This window comes from Python bivittatus, unplaced genomic scaffold, assembly GCF_059951505.1.
Source record: "Python bivittatus isolate LINGU-HERP-01145 unplaced genomic scaffold, Pbiv_v1 ctg000190_np1212, whole genome shotgun sequence".
In the NCBI taxonomy this organism is placed as follows: domain Eukaryota; kingdom Metazoa; phylum Chordata; class Lepidosauria; order Squamata; family Pythonidae; genus Python; species Python bivittatus.
Window position 1 is genome coordinate 11,841,548 of NW_028277042.1, and position 16,793 is coordinate 11,858,340.

The 16,793-nt window shown below is 45.6% G+C and overlaps 3 protein-coding genes and 1 long non-coding RNA gene across 4 annotated transcripts in view; 2 read left to right on the forward strand and 2 right to left on the reverse strand.

Annotated features, from left to right (window-relative positions):
* Positions 1-512: 512 nt before the first annotated feature.
* NUDT19 (nudix hydrolase 19) lies at positions 513-6,338 on the reverse strand. The gene is made up of 3 exons (XM_088136070.1): positions 5,428-6,338; positions 3,372-3,579; positions 513-2,795 (listed from the first exon to the last, which is right to left on the reverse strand). Exons 1-3 carry the CDS (start codon positions 6,301-6,303, stop codon positions 2,560-2,562), a joined length of 1,320 nt encoding a protein of 439 aa, XP_087992196.1. The 5' UTR covers positions 6,304-6,338; the 3' UTR covers positions 513-2,559.
* A 453-nt stretch (positions 6,339-6,791) lies between these two features.
* Positions 6,792-8,636, forward strand: LOC112540955 (uncharacterized). Its single transcript, XR_003084986.2, has 3 exons — positions 6,792-7,089; positions 7,606-7,727; positions 8,124-8,636. It is a non-coding gene; the product is annotated as an uncharacterized LOC112540955 (long non-coding RNA).
* A 32-nt stretch (positions 8,637-8,668) lies between these two features.
* On the reverse strand, positions 8,669-13,334 carry RGS9BP (regulator of G protein signaling 9 binding protein). The gene has a single exon (XM_088136075.1). The coding sequence runs from the start codon at positions 13,012-13,014 to the stop codon at positions 12,304-12,306; it is 711 nt and encodes a 236-aa protein (XP_087992201.1). The 5' UTR covers positions 13,015-13,334; the 3' UTR covers positions 8,669-12,303.
* A 222-nt stretch (positions 13,335-13,556) lies between these two features.
* Positions 13,557-16,793, forward strand: part of ANKRD27 (ankyrin repeat domain 27) — a 42,233-nt gene continuing 38,996 nt past the window's right edge. The window contains exon 1 of the mRNA XM_088136071.1: positions 13,557-13,684. The gene's annotated coding sequence lies outside the window, so the exon portion shown is untranslated. The remainder of the gene's footprint in view (positions 13,685-16,793) is intronic.

The following is a 16,793-nucleotide window of genomic DNA, read 5'->3' on the forward strand; positions in this document are numbered from 1 at the left end:
GTTAAGTTGTGTCCGACTCTTCGTGACCCCATGAAGCATATTGCGCCAGGCCTTCCTGTCCTTCACTGCCTCCCTGTGTTTGCTCAGTTTCATTATATAAATTACATTAAATATTTGAATTGGTTACCATTTTCTTATCACTTCCTTGTTTGACTCATGACCTTTGAACATTCCTAAGTACAGTAATGTACAAGTTTAATATTATGGTTGGTTGCACAGACAGATGTTTAGACTGGATTTGGCATTTTTATCCACCTTATTTTCTCTGATGTTCGCAAATTCTAATTTGATGGTCTCCTTTAGATTGCCTGTTGGCCTGCAGGGTCACTCTGAATATTGACTGTTTTGAGAATAATCGATAATAGCATTGCCTATTGTTGGAATATTTTCTTTATATGTTTACAATATGTTTAAATTAAGGATTGATGAAAGATTGTACTATATAGGCAATAATAATGCCATTTTATAAGAAAAAGACTGACTCCTGCTATTATAAATAAATGAGCATATCACGTAGCAAAACTGGTGCAAAGGAAGACATGTATTTTATGTATAGGAAGACATATACATAGGAAAGAGAAAATGTCCATTTATCTAGATAGACATTATTGTTAACGATAGATAAGGAAACATATGTTTTAACAGAATATGAAAGGAAGGAAGGATTCCAAAGGAGGAAGATGTTCATGCTGATAGCTTATTACAATAGTTCATGCCCTAACACATTCCATTCTATTGATAATGATGGGCTAAATTTTTAAATTAAAAACCTATAAGAAGGGAGACAGAAGAAAGGTCCATCGCGGCCGCCACCCAATGTTACTTAACAACTTTGGGTTGAATAAATATATTTTCTTTGACCTCCACTGATGTCTGGTTGTTTTATTGGATTCCCGGCTTGGGCACGAACCACGAGAAAAGAAGTCCGATCCTTCTGACGTTATGAAACCTTTTCAATGTTTTATGGCCCTGGGTAAAATGACTGCTTTGCACACTATTTGTTGCAATTTATTCATTGTGACAATAGATGATTACTTAATTATGACTTACAGAAAGCCTGGAATTAAGCAAGCACAATAGTAGCTCAGGAATTAAAGCACTTTCTTTGAACTGGTGTTTTAGGATCTTAGGCAGCAACCCCAAGGATTTCTTTTGTATGTAATTAGAGTTGGCAAACAATTTTCTGCTAGAGCTTTACAAATGAGATGGCTTGGAACGTTAAATATAGATGGTTCAATCAATCTTCCTGACATCTTCAAAAACATACTATCAGAACAAAAGAAGGCAATACTTGTAGTATGTTTTCACATACTTTTTGCTTCTCATGCATTTTTAATATACTGTACTTCCTAATGTTAATCTGTAAACTAGGGAGGTATTTATTATGTTTGTTCTTTCTTTTTAAGACTGTAGAAGAAAACAAGTCCCCCTTGTATTCTGCACAAACAGTGGCATCATTTTCCTTGTTTCCATTTCTTGAAATATCTGGGAATTAACCAAAACTAGCAAACGAGTCTGGATTCCCCCCAGATACAGTAAGATTTAAACTTCATCTTTTAATTTTCATGTTAAAAAATAAAAATCCAGCTAGTTCCACTATTTGAGGAGAATTGACCATTTGTGGGAAAATTAATTTAGCAATAATAAAGGAACCCATGAAAAAAATACTAAAAGTATTTATTTTTAACAGAAACTCATTAATTGCACAACATAGCTAACCTAAAGGCACAACAGCTGACATTTCAAAAAATAAGAACAGAAGTCCAGGCTTTCAATGGAATTCATTCCCTGGATAGTCAGCATAAACGAGTTAGTCTAGAAAAGTGCTTCCTGGAAGTAGTTCTGAATATATGCATGTAATAATTATACAATCTGCAATTCACTTATTTTGAATATGATTTTCAGGTAGTGAGAACAATACTATTACCATACATTCAAAGCATTCAGTTCATCTCATTTTGGGCAAATGACCTATCATCTACAGCAATGGTCACTGCCTTTAAAAGGGCAGATGCAACTGGGTGATCAAAGCCCCGCCCTTTTTAAGGTGTGTTGCATGCACTGAATGCATGCTGAATTAAAAAGGGGCGGGGTTTCAATCACCCCGTCATGCCCACCATTCTGTCTCAATTACTGCAGTGGCTTTTGTGACCCAAATCCATGTACTCCGGATGCCTACTAATCATTTACGATAACTTTAATAATAATTCATATGGGTTAAAATATAATTTTTTTTTGTTTACTGAAGGACTGTCATTGTTTTAAGTTGCAAACTACCTTGAATCCTTTAAGGGTATGACAGTAAATAATAATTAAGTAAATAAAGTAGTAAATTAAACTTGGGTTCTTAGAAGATAGATCTCTATTCCAGAATTGGCACATTTGGATGACATCCTAGACAAAAATAATTGTACTGATCCACATAGACTGAAATGTAAATAATTAATATAAATCTTGAGGCGTATCCACAAAATGGCACAATACTATTAGTCCTCGTTCTTCCTGAAATCTCAAGATTCCAAAATCTCTCAAAATGTAGTAATTCCGGTATAAGAAATACTACAATTTGCTGTTGCAGTCTGCATTATTTCCCATTTTAGAGTTCACCTTAACTGGATTTATATGTTTATATTTGGGTTCGATATTCATGTGGATAGTTACATTATTAAGGCTGTGTGTCACTATCCGATGAAGGCTTTTGGCCTCTTCCATTAGCTCTTCAATCTTTTTATTTGTTGTCAACACCGGTTTTCTTTCTCCAGTAAAATCAGGATCTTTTGGATACAGATCGTCACCTAAAAATATAATTATTTTTCTCAGTTTTGTATATATATATAATTAGAGATATAAATCTGCATTTTTGGTACTGTTGGTACCTTCAGTCTAGATGGTGGTGTGAAAAGTGACAAAATATTGATTATGAGGCACTATTTTTAATAGAGGTTTTGTCTCGACATACCAAGAACAGAAGTATTAAAGTAGGGGTGCACAGGAGTAACTTTTATTTACTGGGTTTATAAACATGCTAAGCCATGATCTAAGATTTACAAACCACAATCACTGGTTTCACAGTACACAGCAATTCTAAAATCAAGCAAACGACATTATAGCTATGTTTAATGTAACAAAAGATGAATGAATATCTGATCATCAATCCTACTACGTGTACTAGGTGAAATCTAATTTTAATTACATTACATTATTTAGCTTTTGTCCTAAGCAATCCACTTTTTGGAATATGGCCCCCAGCAACCCACTTATTCAAAATGGTTGATTCATTTTGCAGCTTCTGTTTAGAGTCCAGTGCATCAATAAACAGGCTTTTTTTTAATTAAAAAAAAAAAAAAGGCCAATCCCTCATTTTTACCTACCTGGCAACAATTGCATGTGGCCATCTGAAGCTGTCAACACAACAGGCATCCAACGTTCACAACCTTCTAAAGCCCGTTGTGAGCCAAACCTCTCCAGATCATGAAGTGATGAAAAATGGCAGAGCCTACATAACTCATAGAACTGAGGTGATGCTATCCAGATGTCTTGAGAGTTAAAAAGTTCAACAGCTTCTGAAGGGGTTGACCACTGAAAAAGAATAAAGCATTAAGTCAATCTCCGGGGCATGTAATTTCCCAATTAAAGGGATATTCTGTAGACTTTATACATATTTTGTACAACTTTTAATTCTGTTTTTCTGGTGCTCTCAATGTCTGTTTCAATCTATTTACTTTAGCTGTATTTTTACTGGACATCATTCTGACAGCTGATGCTACATGTGAACTAGTAATGTCAGAAATAAACGAATTGTTTTAAATATTACTTGAAGGAAGCAGAAGACATTACAACATATTTAGAGGATGTGTTTTCACAAGAGATGCAGAATAGATACTGGAACTTTGTACCAATAGTTTTGAATATATTTTATTTTCAGGGTTACTGATTGGGTTTTCATGCATTTGTTTTACATTGTCACCCATCTTGCTGAGCAACTTTGGTTGGGTTTTCTTTTAAGCTCAGAGTCTAACTTTATGGTCAGGAAAGAATTCTTCTAGTTTGATTGGGGTGCAATCCTTTATTTATTTGCTCCTCTGTGTTTGAAGTAAACACTCTAAAACACATACTGAAAATACAAACTACAAAATAAAACAAGTAAATTAAACCATGAATCATATATTTTTTTTTCTTTTTTGGCTTGGCTTACTTCCCTGACTCATGTTATAATGTCCTTTCCAAGTCTTTCACAACTCAAACATGCATGTTGAGTGCGAGTCCCTGACATCAATGAGATTTCCACCTATATATAGAATGGCTGTCACCATGTATGTATCTTAAAGCCACCGATTCCTGTCCTTATTCAAGCATGAACTCTGAACCCACCAGAGCCCCATACAAACTACCTCTCCTCAAAGGAACTGTTTACTGTCACCCTTAATGCCAAATCAAGGACTTGTGTAGGTAGGAAATTCACCCACACAAGGACCTGGACTTCACAGCTACTTGTTTTTCAAAAGCAATGTTAATTTAAGGATCCTTTTGCCCCTAACATACAAATAATGTAAATACAGAGTTTGGCTCTGTTTTGTGGAAAAGCACGCTGGAGATCTCACTCCATAAACCTGGATGAAATGAAGTTGGCGGGACTTGGATAAATATATTCCACCATTTGCATTGACATTTAACTAAATTGGAATTAATTACATCCTTTACAGAAGTTTCAGGTATTAAATAATCCTTCTCTTCAGCTATCATCAAATTGTCTCAGCGTAGCCCAACAAGCTGACAATGCTTTGCCGGGAGCCCAGTGAGCGTTGTTTTATTGTTTGCACACTCATACATTTATGTTGTATCTTCAAAGCGATTTGGTTGCCGAAGGTGACCCAGGTTTTGGTCACAACACTCTCAAATTGTGGAGCCCGGGACGGATCAGGTTAGATCAGCCCCTTCGCCCAGCTAAATAGCCGGGAAAGAAAGCTCTTCATTTTTCCTGCAGGATCCACAACTTTGGGTTGTGCGGAGTTGTTTGGGGCTCAACGTGCGCTGGGAAACCAGCCTGGGCAGCCATGGGCTCTCATCCTGTTGAATGCATTATGGGAACTCGGGCAGGGGGGTGCATTGAGGACAGTGTTTCTCCCCCTTGGGCGCTGGAAGGTGGGTGGACTTCAACTCCCAGAATTCCCTGGGAATTCTGGGAGTTGAAGTCCACCCACCTTCCAGCGCCCAAGGGGGAGAAACACTGATTTTAGGACCCCCTTCCGCGTCTCCTGCCCAACCCAGGATCCAAACCCGGCTTCTGGAAGCAAGTCACTGACCCCCATCGCAGCTCTGGGGCTGCCCCCATGCCAGCCCCGCCTGCTTCCAGCGCGCCCCGGGCGCCCCACCACCGCGAGCCCCGGAGGGCCCCCGCTGCCGGCCGCGCCGCGCGCGGACTCTCACCCGGCAGGCCGTGACCTCCTGCTGGTCCTGCGAGGCGGCGGGCGGGCCCTGCCCCTGCCCGAGGCAGCAGCACAGGTAGAAGGCGGTGTCGTAGCGGCGCCCGCCCGGCCCGGCGCGGCCCACCGGCGTCAGCCAGTTGTCCCACTCGTGCAGCGCCCGCAGGTGGGGCGCGCAGCCCAGGCGGCGGCAGAGCTGCAGGAAGCTGGCCGGCTGCCGCTGCACCCGCCGCCGCCACGCCGCAAGCTCGGCCGGCGGGGGCAGGCGCTCGGCGGGCAGCAGGCGGGCCGGGCCGTCCGCCCGCGCGGCGCGCTCGCCGGCGGGCGCCAGCAGCAGCAGCCCGCTCTCCTCGAAGGCCTCGCGGATGGCGCAGATGCGGAGCGCCACGTCCCCCGGCAGCGCCGCGCCGCCCAGCTCGGGGCGCCGCGCGGCGAAGAGCGGCGCCCGCGCGGGGGGCTCCGCGCCCAGCCCGCAGCGCGGACCGGCCGGCAGCAGCTCCCGCCAGGCGGGCGAGAAGTCGGCGGCGTCCGCCACGCCGCCCGGGAAGACGTGGGCGTCGGGCATGAAGGCGCTGTTGGCGCTGCGCCGCAGCAGCAGCACCTGGTAGTCGAAGGCGCCGGCGCGCGCGCGCTGCCCGCTGCCCGCCGCCAGCAGCAGGGTGGCGGCCTCCCGCCAGGGCCGCGCAGTCATGCCGGAGCGGGGCAAGGGCGGGCGCCGCGCCCGGGCTGCTGCTCTGCCCGCCCTGCGCCTCGCCTTCCCCGGGGCGCGCGGCGGCGGCGGCAGAGCCTCCCCTCCGTGCAGTCCCCGCGACAACAGCCCTGCGAGATAGGCTGGGTGGAGGAAACCCGGCTCCTCCCACCCGCTCAACGCCGGCAGCATCCAGGGCGGGACGCGCCCGGGCAGAAGGAGCGAGGCCGGGCCGGGCACGCCCCGCCTCCTGGGCTGGCAGGGGGGTCCCAGCCGACCCGCGGGGCGGAGGCTCTTGCGGAGCCCGGGGCTTGCGTGGGAGGGTTGCCCAGGTGCTAAGCCTGCTTGGAGGGTTGCAAGAGCGGGGCGGGGCGGGGGAGGTTTGAAGGACCAGCAAAGATAAAGCGCGTGCAGAGTTCAGCTGCCAGCTGATTCATCCCCGCGCGCCCCATCTTCGAATTGGAAGCTGCGGTCATGCAGCAGGCAAGCCAGAAGCGAATCAGCTACGTGTCTGCCCGGGGTTGGTGCCAGGCTTCATGCAACAGTGTTTCTCAACCTTGGCCGCTTTAAGACGAGTGGACTTCAACTCCCAGAATGCCCCAGCCAGCAATGCTGGCTGGGGCATTCTGGGAGTTGAAGTCCACTCGTCTTAAAGCGGCCAAGGTTGAGAAACACTGGAATAGACTAAAGTTGTAGAGAGCCAGGGAGGTGGCCTTGAAGCAAATATTCAGAAACGGTTAAGCATTCCTCAAGTCCAGAGACAGTATTAGGAGAGATTCAGGTTGGCCTCTCCCTGTTTGGGGAATAAAAGGGAGGGGAGGTAAAGCCCAATCAAGCTGACCGGATTCTGTTGTTATAGCCTATCTTAATAAAGTTGAGTTTTAGTCTTGTGTTCATTTTCAGGGCTGCTCTACCTTGTGTGGCTGACAAAGGCGTTGTCAAATCATGCAAGCTTGGTTCGATCACGTTCAGATTACGGTAGGCAAGCTTGTCGTGGGGACCTAGCCTACTTTTAGCTTGCTCCTGATCTTACGCAACTCCGTACTCCTTGAAACAAGGGGACTTAAACGAGCCCAACTCTGCACAGAACTGCCAAATAAAAGTATGTCGTCAGGAAGAGTGGATGCAGAATCGGTAGTAGGTTTGACCGATGACTGTTTATCCTGGGCTTGTTGATATTGAAAGAACAATTGCAATTTGGTCATGAGCCTGTTTTTCTAGGCCAGAAAACTTATTGAGCACATACTGTACATCACCAAAAATAATTCTTAATTTTCAGTTTAAAGCTAGAGGTATTAAAATAGACATTTTTTTACTGATGATTTGAGTATTGTAGCTGAAAAAGGTAGATTCCTGTGCCAGCCATACACCTTGTAGCTTTATTTCATAAACAAAGGAGTTCTCGTTCAACAGAATGTTTAAACTGAGCAATGATCTATTACTCTTCGCAAAGCAAGTTTAATGTTCATCTCTTCTACTTTAACATGAATTCAGATTAAGCAGTGAAGCAGAAGCCAGCTCCATTTGTAATTACTGGGAAACAAGACAGAAGTGGAGAGAAATGGAAAATGGATCAATGTTTCTTTTAATGCCACTGTTGAATTGGACCATAACTTGTGAGTGAATTTTGAATTCTAAATAAATACAATAGGCCATTCAGTTGGGATACGTTGCACACTACAGTTGAGTTTAGCAAAAAGAACCACTGAAAGTTCATTTTGGCTCAGCTTGGCTCTGTAGACATAAGAATCATATTGAAGGAAAAGATCTAAAGGCCTATGATCCGGCATTGTTGAGGAGGTTCACACACACTTATATACAAGTTTTTAACTCTTAACTGGAGACTAGGAGGTTTTAAGAGCCAATCCCAGTTTTTGCAGTTCTGCTTTTTAATCTGCTTTTTTCATTCTCTAATCCTGCTTCCTAGCGATGGTTTGCTGGTTTTTTAACACAAGAAACACGTAGTCAGAGATTCTGCTGATGTAACTGGTGTCTTTGTTCTTTTTTTACAGAGCTGCAAAATACTTGGCTGTTATAAAACCCGAGTGAGTGCATGGTCCCAGTGGGTACTGCTAGTTAAGGACAGACACACACCAGATGTAGCATATCTTTCTTCTGAAGTCATTTCATTATTTTTGACATTTCTGAGTATGATTTATCTGTAATGTATTTCTGAGGATTAGCTCAGATATCACTGTTTAAATTGTGCAACTCAATAAATAGCACGCAGTCTAAGATGCTAACTGTAATCACACAGTTGAAGCCCAACTCTTTAATGCATGTTGTGTGGTTGGGGCCAGCATCTTGATTCTTTTGAGCACCCCCTTCCCTCGAGATGCCTCCAAATGGATATATCTCAAGTGATAAAGGTAGCTCTCCTATTTAAATAGCAAGTTTGGGACCCTCGTATATAGTCTTTTGCACTTTGGACTTACATACATGGTAACATCATGTTCTTCACAAGGTATTAATACAGTGTTGTCCAAACTTGGCCACTTTAAGATGAGTGGACTTCAACTCCCAGAATTCCCCATGGCTGGCTAGGGAATTCTGGGAGTTGAAGTCCACTCATCTTAAAGTGGCCAAGTTTGGACAACACTATTAATTTAACAAAACAACTAAAATATAACTCTGTATATAGTTATAGTATTTTGAACAGGCTAATGCTGAATTGATTTACCTGCCTCATCTAAGTTATTCAGTGAAGTATAGAGTTCAGTTTGATGGGTAGACTTTTGTTTAGGGATTTGTCTTAAAAAAAAAAAAAAAACTGTTCCAAAAGGCTGGCAAGTTAACAGAACAGACTTTATTTTAAATAAATAGTAGCAATAGGTTTTATCCTGAGCATAAAAGAATACTCTTGAACAATGGAAAGCCAGCTGATAATGCTTACTTTCATATTAATACTGAAACAATTGTTTTAATATGGACCCAGCAAATGTTGGAATGCAAGAAATCAAAACTGCTTTTTAAAAAAATGAAAATCAAACATTCAATGTTTATAATTCCTGGATTACCCCTCCTGTCGTAATTCTCAACTTCATCATACTTGTAAAAATACAGCAGCACTTTGACTTTTTAACATACAGTAAATAATTCTTATTAAAAAAGGACTTCCCTTTCCAATGAAAATGTACACTTTTGTAACAATGAAAATAGCTATGGCTGTAAACACAAGACAGTTAGCAAGTCGTCTTTTTTTTAAGAGAGTAAAACAATTTAGCTTTAAATAAACTTTTAAAAAATCACTTCATTGTAATTGTGATGGTCATAGGACTCATGATTCAACCATCAGTATAGAATCTGAAAGCTTTAAAACCTGCTAAAAGAAATCCTCCATGTACATCAGGCTTTATCAGCAATAAACATCTGTGCTGAAGTTTCTGGTTTGTATGGCCTAAAGTGAGGCTTCCAATAAACTTCCAAAAATTTACTTCCACAAATAAAAATGGACGAGGGAGAATAGCTACTTCATGCTCTTGTGAACCTCAGAGCTGAAGTGAACATGAACAGGTCTCCTACACTTTTTATGGATGCACAGAAGCATACCAAGTTTTAGATTATTTCATCAGTTCCTGCAGAACAGTCTGACACCCACACCCACCCATCAGAAGATATTTTTTCCATAACATTATTTAAGGATGCCACGAGTCTTGATTTCCTTTGCATCTGGTCAGCTTTGCATACCATGTGATAAAACGGCTATGCCTCAACCACATTGCACGGCCAACTGCGCTGAGCAGATGAGATGGGAGATGGGAGAAGAAGATATTAATTAAACGGTGACAATCCAGTATCAGGACTTGATGAGAGGCAATTCAGAAATAGCTTAGAGGGAAAAGTCAGTAATGCAACGACTGTTCCTGATGTATAGAGATAAGCAACACCTTTTTAAACCAAATCTGCCTGAAAATAACTCTTATTAGAATCAGGATCTATTTCCAAGTAAATGTTTTTACAAAAGTAACTTAACTCTCAGGAAAATGAGTAACTGTGCAGGGATGAATTTATGACCTTAACCTGGATCATTTGCAAAATAAACCCGGTAGGACAAGAGTGGAGAGATGGCTATTTCATCCTTACTGACAGTTCCTTAGATTTGAGTTCGGAATGTGCAAAGAATACAGTTTTAGTTCCAAATTAAATAGGTGCATTAGGAATATTCCAATTAGGCAATTCTTTTTCTGCAGCTTTTCCCTCCAACCCTGTAACAATATTGCATGCAACCTATTTAAGAGCACTTTAAGTCCAGGTGTTCTCCCATAAAATATGACACCTATTTAAGAGAAATATCTAGCCCTCGTAACAGCAAACATGGGTCTTTCCAGTAAACAAGGAAAGTTATCTTCAAATGAAAGCAAACAGTACAATTAGCAGCCATTTGAATCTCACTAATAAACAGAGACGGGTACTTTAGCACCAAGAAGAATATACAGTTTGGACATCCCTGTTGCCTCCCACCCCATTCTGATGGCCATTCTTAAACAGCAGATATTCACAATCAGCCGTCAAAATATATGGATGCCCTGAAGAGTACTTGGGGGTGCAGCATTTTAGCACACTTTCTTATTGAACACAGGACTATTTATTTCTGAGGTAAGATACTTAGAAGTCTTGCTTCGTTGCAAATCCAGAATCTTGCTTTGACAACAGTGTCCATTTGTGCTAGCAACTAAAAGTACAAATGTCATTATGTCTTGCATTTCAGCCCCATTCTGATGCATACTGATTCAGAAGCTACAAGATGGATGTATTTAATGGGCTTATTTCTAAAAAAGACACCCATTGGGTGACAGTTATATAGCTCAGTTCCTTTGTGGGTACTGTCAGAAGTTAGATCCTCTCATTTCAATGAACCACGATTTCTAGAAATTCATCCACTGAATCTGGGGATTTCCCTTGTACACTTATATAAAACAAGACTGCATCTGTCCAATTGCAAGGCTCTTAATGGGATCAGCCTACTGATCCTAAAGCCATGTATGACTGTACATATGATGGGATTAACAGATTGGTCAACATAGTCACTTTATTTTCCTGTTTGTCTCTTAATAATTGCACAACAACTTGCAGGTAGCCTGTACCTGTCAAAGGGCTGCTGTTGAGCTGTAAATTTAGCCTAGATATAGTGGATTACTTTGTCTGCCAGACTACCTTTATCTAAATTACTACTAAGCCCAGGAACTCATTTAATATAGATTTTTAACTAGTCAAGATAAATGAACTAGAAATGCTAAGGACTGAACTTGGGCATTACACATATGTAAGTACCCAGCATTATATGGATCCAATTATAAAACTCATCATTGGCATGACATCCAAACTACATTAAGAAATTTTAGGTTAGTCTTAAGGTATGCGTCTTTGCTGACTTGGAATTCAGCCATACAGTAGTAGACTTCAAGAAGGGAAACAATGATTTACAATTAAGTGTAAAGTGTTTAAAGTTGGCTAGTGTGGAACTAATAACCTGAACTGCTAAGGAGTTTTTTTCCTCCCCCAGCAAAACAGAAGTTAAAGAGTAATAAGCTGAAAAGAATTCCTTATCTTTCTCTAAATACGTACTGCTGAAAGCTTTTTTCTGTAAATCTGGACTTTTATACTGCACAGAGTAACAGAAAGTTCAGATAAATCTTTCCTTCACAAACACAAGTTTCTGTACCTTGAGGTTCTCCTCCCACACCCCCACCCCTTTTCCAGCCCCACCTGGTTTAGGGAAAAAGTAATGGGCGGGTTTCAGAGGGAGCCCTTTCCTCAGTGTTAGAGACAATGCCCATTATATCAAAACCAACTTCTGAGCCTCTCCCATCTTGACATCTAATTCACTCCCCTCTCCAAATCATGTGCAAATTGTTACCAGTTTGTAAACATGAACCCCCGTCCCAGCTTAATCGCAATCGCAAACCGTCTTTGCGTTCTAGTTCCTGAGAACAGTCTTCTATAAATAGCAATCAAATCCCTACTGTGGTAGTTATAATACCCACACATTATTACCCATGAAAGGCCCAGCCAGCAGGCTTTTAAAATATATATATATATATAAATATATATCTATATCTATACCATCAGAGATCTCCCCTGGACCGACTGTTCTTGAGCGCTAAAACAGCATTTCAGCGGATCCAGCCAAGTCAACACTGTTGCTGCACCTCGGAAGACGTCCTCCCCGAAGGAAGCGCCGCAGCCCCAGCCTTAGGAGAGCTTGGCCACGCACACCGCCAGGACTATGGCGATCAGGAGGACGGCGGTAAACACGCCGCCGGCCAGCACCTTGCTGAGATCGCAAACGGGTCTGTTCTCCACCGAGATCGCGCCGAGGGACGAGGCGCCCACGCTGATGGTGGCATTCAGCTCGGCGCCCGGGTCTTGCTTGGCCTCGACCGTCCAGCGCGGGACGTTGACCTTCATCTCCATCTCGTAGAGCATCTCCCCCACCTGGTGGATCTCGTGCTCCAGGTCCGCCAGGTCCACCACGTCGATGTCGGGCTCCGCCTCGTACTTCATGTTCTGCACGCTCATGGCCCGGGCGGCCACGCCGGCGGTGCCGCCGCTCAAGCCGGTCTGGATGAGCGGCTTCTTGGGCACGTGGAGCGGGAACGCCTGCCCCAGCTCCAGGGCGCGCCGCATGTCGCTCTCCAAGATCTCCAAGCAGGCGGAGAAGACGACCCAGAGGCGCTCGAACTCCGCCCGGTCCGCCGCGCCGAGCGCCTTGTCCCGCAGGGCGGCCGTCAGCCTGGTCCGGGCGGCGCCCGCCAGCGCCTGGGCTTTCTGCCGCGTCTTCTTCAGCTCCTCGCGCAGCTCCTGCGAGTCCGCCGCGCCCCCGACGGTCAGCACCAGGTGCCGGTAGCAGGCGGTCACTTTGCCGAGCGCGTCCAGCAGCGCTTTGCACTCCTCTCGCGCCATGGCGCAGGCGGGCGGGCGGGCGCGGCGGTCCGCTCAGCCCAGGCAGCGCTCCGGAGAGCCCTCGCCGGGCGGCGCGCGCATGGCTGCAGCCCGGGGGGGGCGCCGCCGCCCGGGCCGCTCCCCCAGCGCCCCCTGCGGACCTCGGGCAAGGCGAAGCTCCGCTCGCCCTCCGCGCATCCCTGGCGCAGCGTCTCCTTTAAGCCCGGCGGGGCTCCGGCACGGGCGCGGTCTCGGCGCCGGCGCTTAGAGTTAAATAGCGCGCAGCTGGGGCCGTCGGGGCAGTCCCTGGGGGGCCCCGCCGCAGCCGCCGCCGGGCCAGCCTCGCCCCTCCCTTCCCTTCCCCTCCCCTCCGCGCGGCGCTGCCTCCTCGGCTCCTGCCGCCGGCCAAGCTCCACCTCCGCCGGCCGCCGATCGAGCCGACGCGCCGGGGCGGTTGCGGCAAGGCTGGGGCTCATTGGCTCGCCTGCTGGGTAGGGCCCGCCTCAGTCCCCGGACTAGGAACAGGCGGCGCTTGGTGGCGAGCGCAGCCTGGAAGGGGTGGGTGGGGGCCGGAGGAGAGGAGAGGAGCGGAGAAGAGAGGAGAGAAGAGAAGAGGAGGGGATGCCGCTGCCGCCACCGCGGGGAGGGGGCGCAGAGGGGACCCGGCCGCCCTCGGGGACTTCGGAGGAAAGTGAGCCCGCGCTTGGCCCGGGAGCGACGGGGGCGCGGGCTGCAGCGCGGGAGCCGGGTGCCGCCTAGGGGAGGCGGAGGGCGTCGGGGCACCCCGTTCCCCTCCGGGCCTCTTCCGAGAAGGGTCCGCTCGGCGCGGCTGGGAGGGAACTTCAGAGCGACGCTTGGGGGACTCCCGGGGCTGCCTGCCTGCCTGCAGGCCTGGGCGGGGGTCCGCTTCCCCGTCCCCAAAGCGCCAACGGCTCTGCCCCCGTGGCCCCAAAGCAGCGGCTTCTCCAGCGGCAGCTGAGTGGGCAACCCGCGCCGGCGGGTTGGGAGACGCGGCGGTCCGGAGCGTTCCCTCCTGCCCCGGAGCCTCCGTGCCTGGGCTGGGGGTCCGAGGCCTGAAAGTTCCTCCGGGGCAGGACGAGTGGGGGGCCGAGTCTCCTTCCCCGCCGGCGGCGCGCGCGCGCGCGAGCGAGCGAGCGAGCCGAACCGTTCGCGTGCGCTTGGAAAGCGGGGCGGCGGCGTTGGCGTTCCGGGGTGGTTGCTCGCGAGTAGATTCGCGCGGGGGTGGACCCGAGGGATTCTTGCGCTGCGGTTTTTCTTTTTTTTAATCGATGGGAGGTGCAGCGTTTCCTGTGCATGCCTCGGTTTCCTCTTTGGGGAGAGGAGGAAGGCTCGCTCGGGTGCTGACGGGGGCAACTTGCGTTCAGGGCAGGAGACCAGGAACTTGCGCGTGGAAGCAAAGTACGGGGAGTCTCTGAAGCCGAGACGCAAAGGCGGTGACTTAGGAAAATCGGTGCCCTGGCCTTGTTCTGCTAACTTAACCTGCAGTTGCATTTGCTTACTCAGGAGTAAGTTGCACTTGGATTCAGTCTGGCTGACCCCCAGAAGTGATTTTAAAAGGCTATCGAGTGCAGTGCTTTTCCACAGTGCGGTGGGAATAATTTGAGAAGTTTCTTTAGCAACTCCTATATGGAACAACTAAAAGATTGTCAGATTAATTCAGTGTAATCTAGAAGTGTGTTTCCATCCTTGGCCGCTTTAAGATGTGGGGACCTCAACTCCCAGAATGCCATGCTGGCTGGGGAATTCTGGGAGTTGAAGTCCACACATCTTAAAGTGGCCAAGGTTGAGGAACCCTGATGTAGCACATGATTTAATCCCCATAATTAAGTATGGTGAGTGTTAGGCTGAATGGTGGTTTGACTAGAACATGGATTCTGTTCTCCAAATAACAATATTATTGCAACATTTTAGTTGTTTCTCAGGATTCTGTTCAAATTGCAAGTGACTTAAGCATACTCAGAACCTTTTTTTAAAAAAATTCAGGCTGGTGACACGTTCCAACTTGCAGAAGAATGGCATAATCTTCCCCACCCCCAAGCCCAGTGGGACATTTACTTGCATGGTTCCTCTTTTAAGTTTATTTTTATTGTAAAATGTTGGTCTAGTTTCTGTTATATTTCTTACAGTATATCTGTGGGGAGTGGTTCAATCTTCTGGTGCAGTTTGATCACCCGATCTTGATTTTATTAGGGAGACAGATATGATGTCAAAAGTGTATGTTTTAAAAGATCAGTTCCTGGGAAGTAAACCATGCAGACTCTGAGTGTAGGTATCAAGCAGGGTGGCAAACACGAAATGGAAGGCATTCAAACATGCATGGATATTTCTTAATATCCAAATAATCTCAAGTCGTATGGCTGTTGCATATGTAAATAGCAGCGTACGGTATCTTATCAACTGACTTCCTTGGGCAGAGATGTTGAGAACCGCACATTTGAAGCTGTGTCATCACAGTATTAGCTGCATGGGAAATGCATTAAGTACCCATTGTTTACAGTAATGACTTTTGCAGGTAGGTAGTGTCTACGCTGACATTATCATAGTACAAATAGATTAACTAAATTTAATCCCTCATGACTTCTCGGATGCAATACCAAAATTATTTTCCATTGACTTTTTTTTTTTTTTAATTTCCCATTCAAGGGATCTCCCATCCAGGTACTAACCAGACTTGATCCCACTTAGCTTCTGAACCTAGAAGCTGGTTCAGGGCTGCCACTTTCAATAAATGCATTAAAATATCCACTTTTTCTCTAAGAAAAATAGTGTGCAAAATACTCACTGTGAGTGTTCTTTGTCAAAATATTTATACAGCTTCTCTTAACTGCTGGAGAGTCATTCATTTCTTGTCTATCTTATTGAAATACGATAAATAGATTATCTGGTGTCTCATGATAACTGGCTCTACTCAGCTATCTATAATGGCTACTGAGTTAAGGAAAAAACTTAGATTTTTGCTTATGTGTATCCCAAATTAAGATCTGCTGCTGCATGAATGTGGCTGTGTCAGATTGGCTGGAGATTTTAGAAGTTCAGGGAGGGAGGAGAAATCCCCTTAGAGAAAACTTTCTTGGGAGTGGAGGGGTGGGGGTATAGCTTTATGGCTTTTTAAACATCAAATGATTCCTTCCTTTTTATTCAGTGAAACCAAATGCATCGTTTGGGCCTTTTGGCTGAGCAAAGTTCTAATTGTATTCTAGTTCTAATTATGTTGATTATTTATGAGTGTATTTCATGTAATAGGCTGCCTAGATCATTTGTGGTGTTATGGGGTAGCTGTAGAAGGAGTGGACGTGCTAGAAGCCAGGTAAGGGTGTTCTTGTGCTTTGGCCCAACTGTTGAATTAGTCTGGGATGTGGAATTGGATGTTAAGACTATTAAACGATTTCTTTTTCATTGCTAGTGGGACCTAGATTTCAACTCTGCAGGAAATCCTAAGGAATTGACTCAGTGCTAGGAGTTTCTGAGATCCCAGGTTTGCTTGCTTTTAGCTTAACAGTAAGAGCATCTCCATTGTGGACCCAGCTATCCGGAGGCCTGGTAAACTTCCTTGCATTGGAGGGTTGAGTCTGGATCGCTGCATTGAGCTGGGAGTTAAGATTCTATGGCTGAAATGATCGCTTCCAACTCTGATTCTATGAATGGTGGTTTATTCAACAACCATCTTAAGAAACTGTGATGTAATGTAATGCTAAATCCACTCTTTGCTTGTTTTACATACGTTTCGGCCATACTATTTAGATCAGTGTTTCTCAACCTTGGCAGCTTGAAGGTGTGTG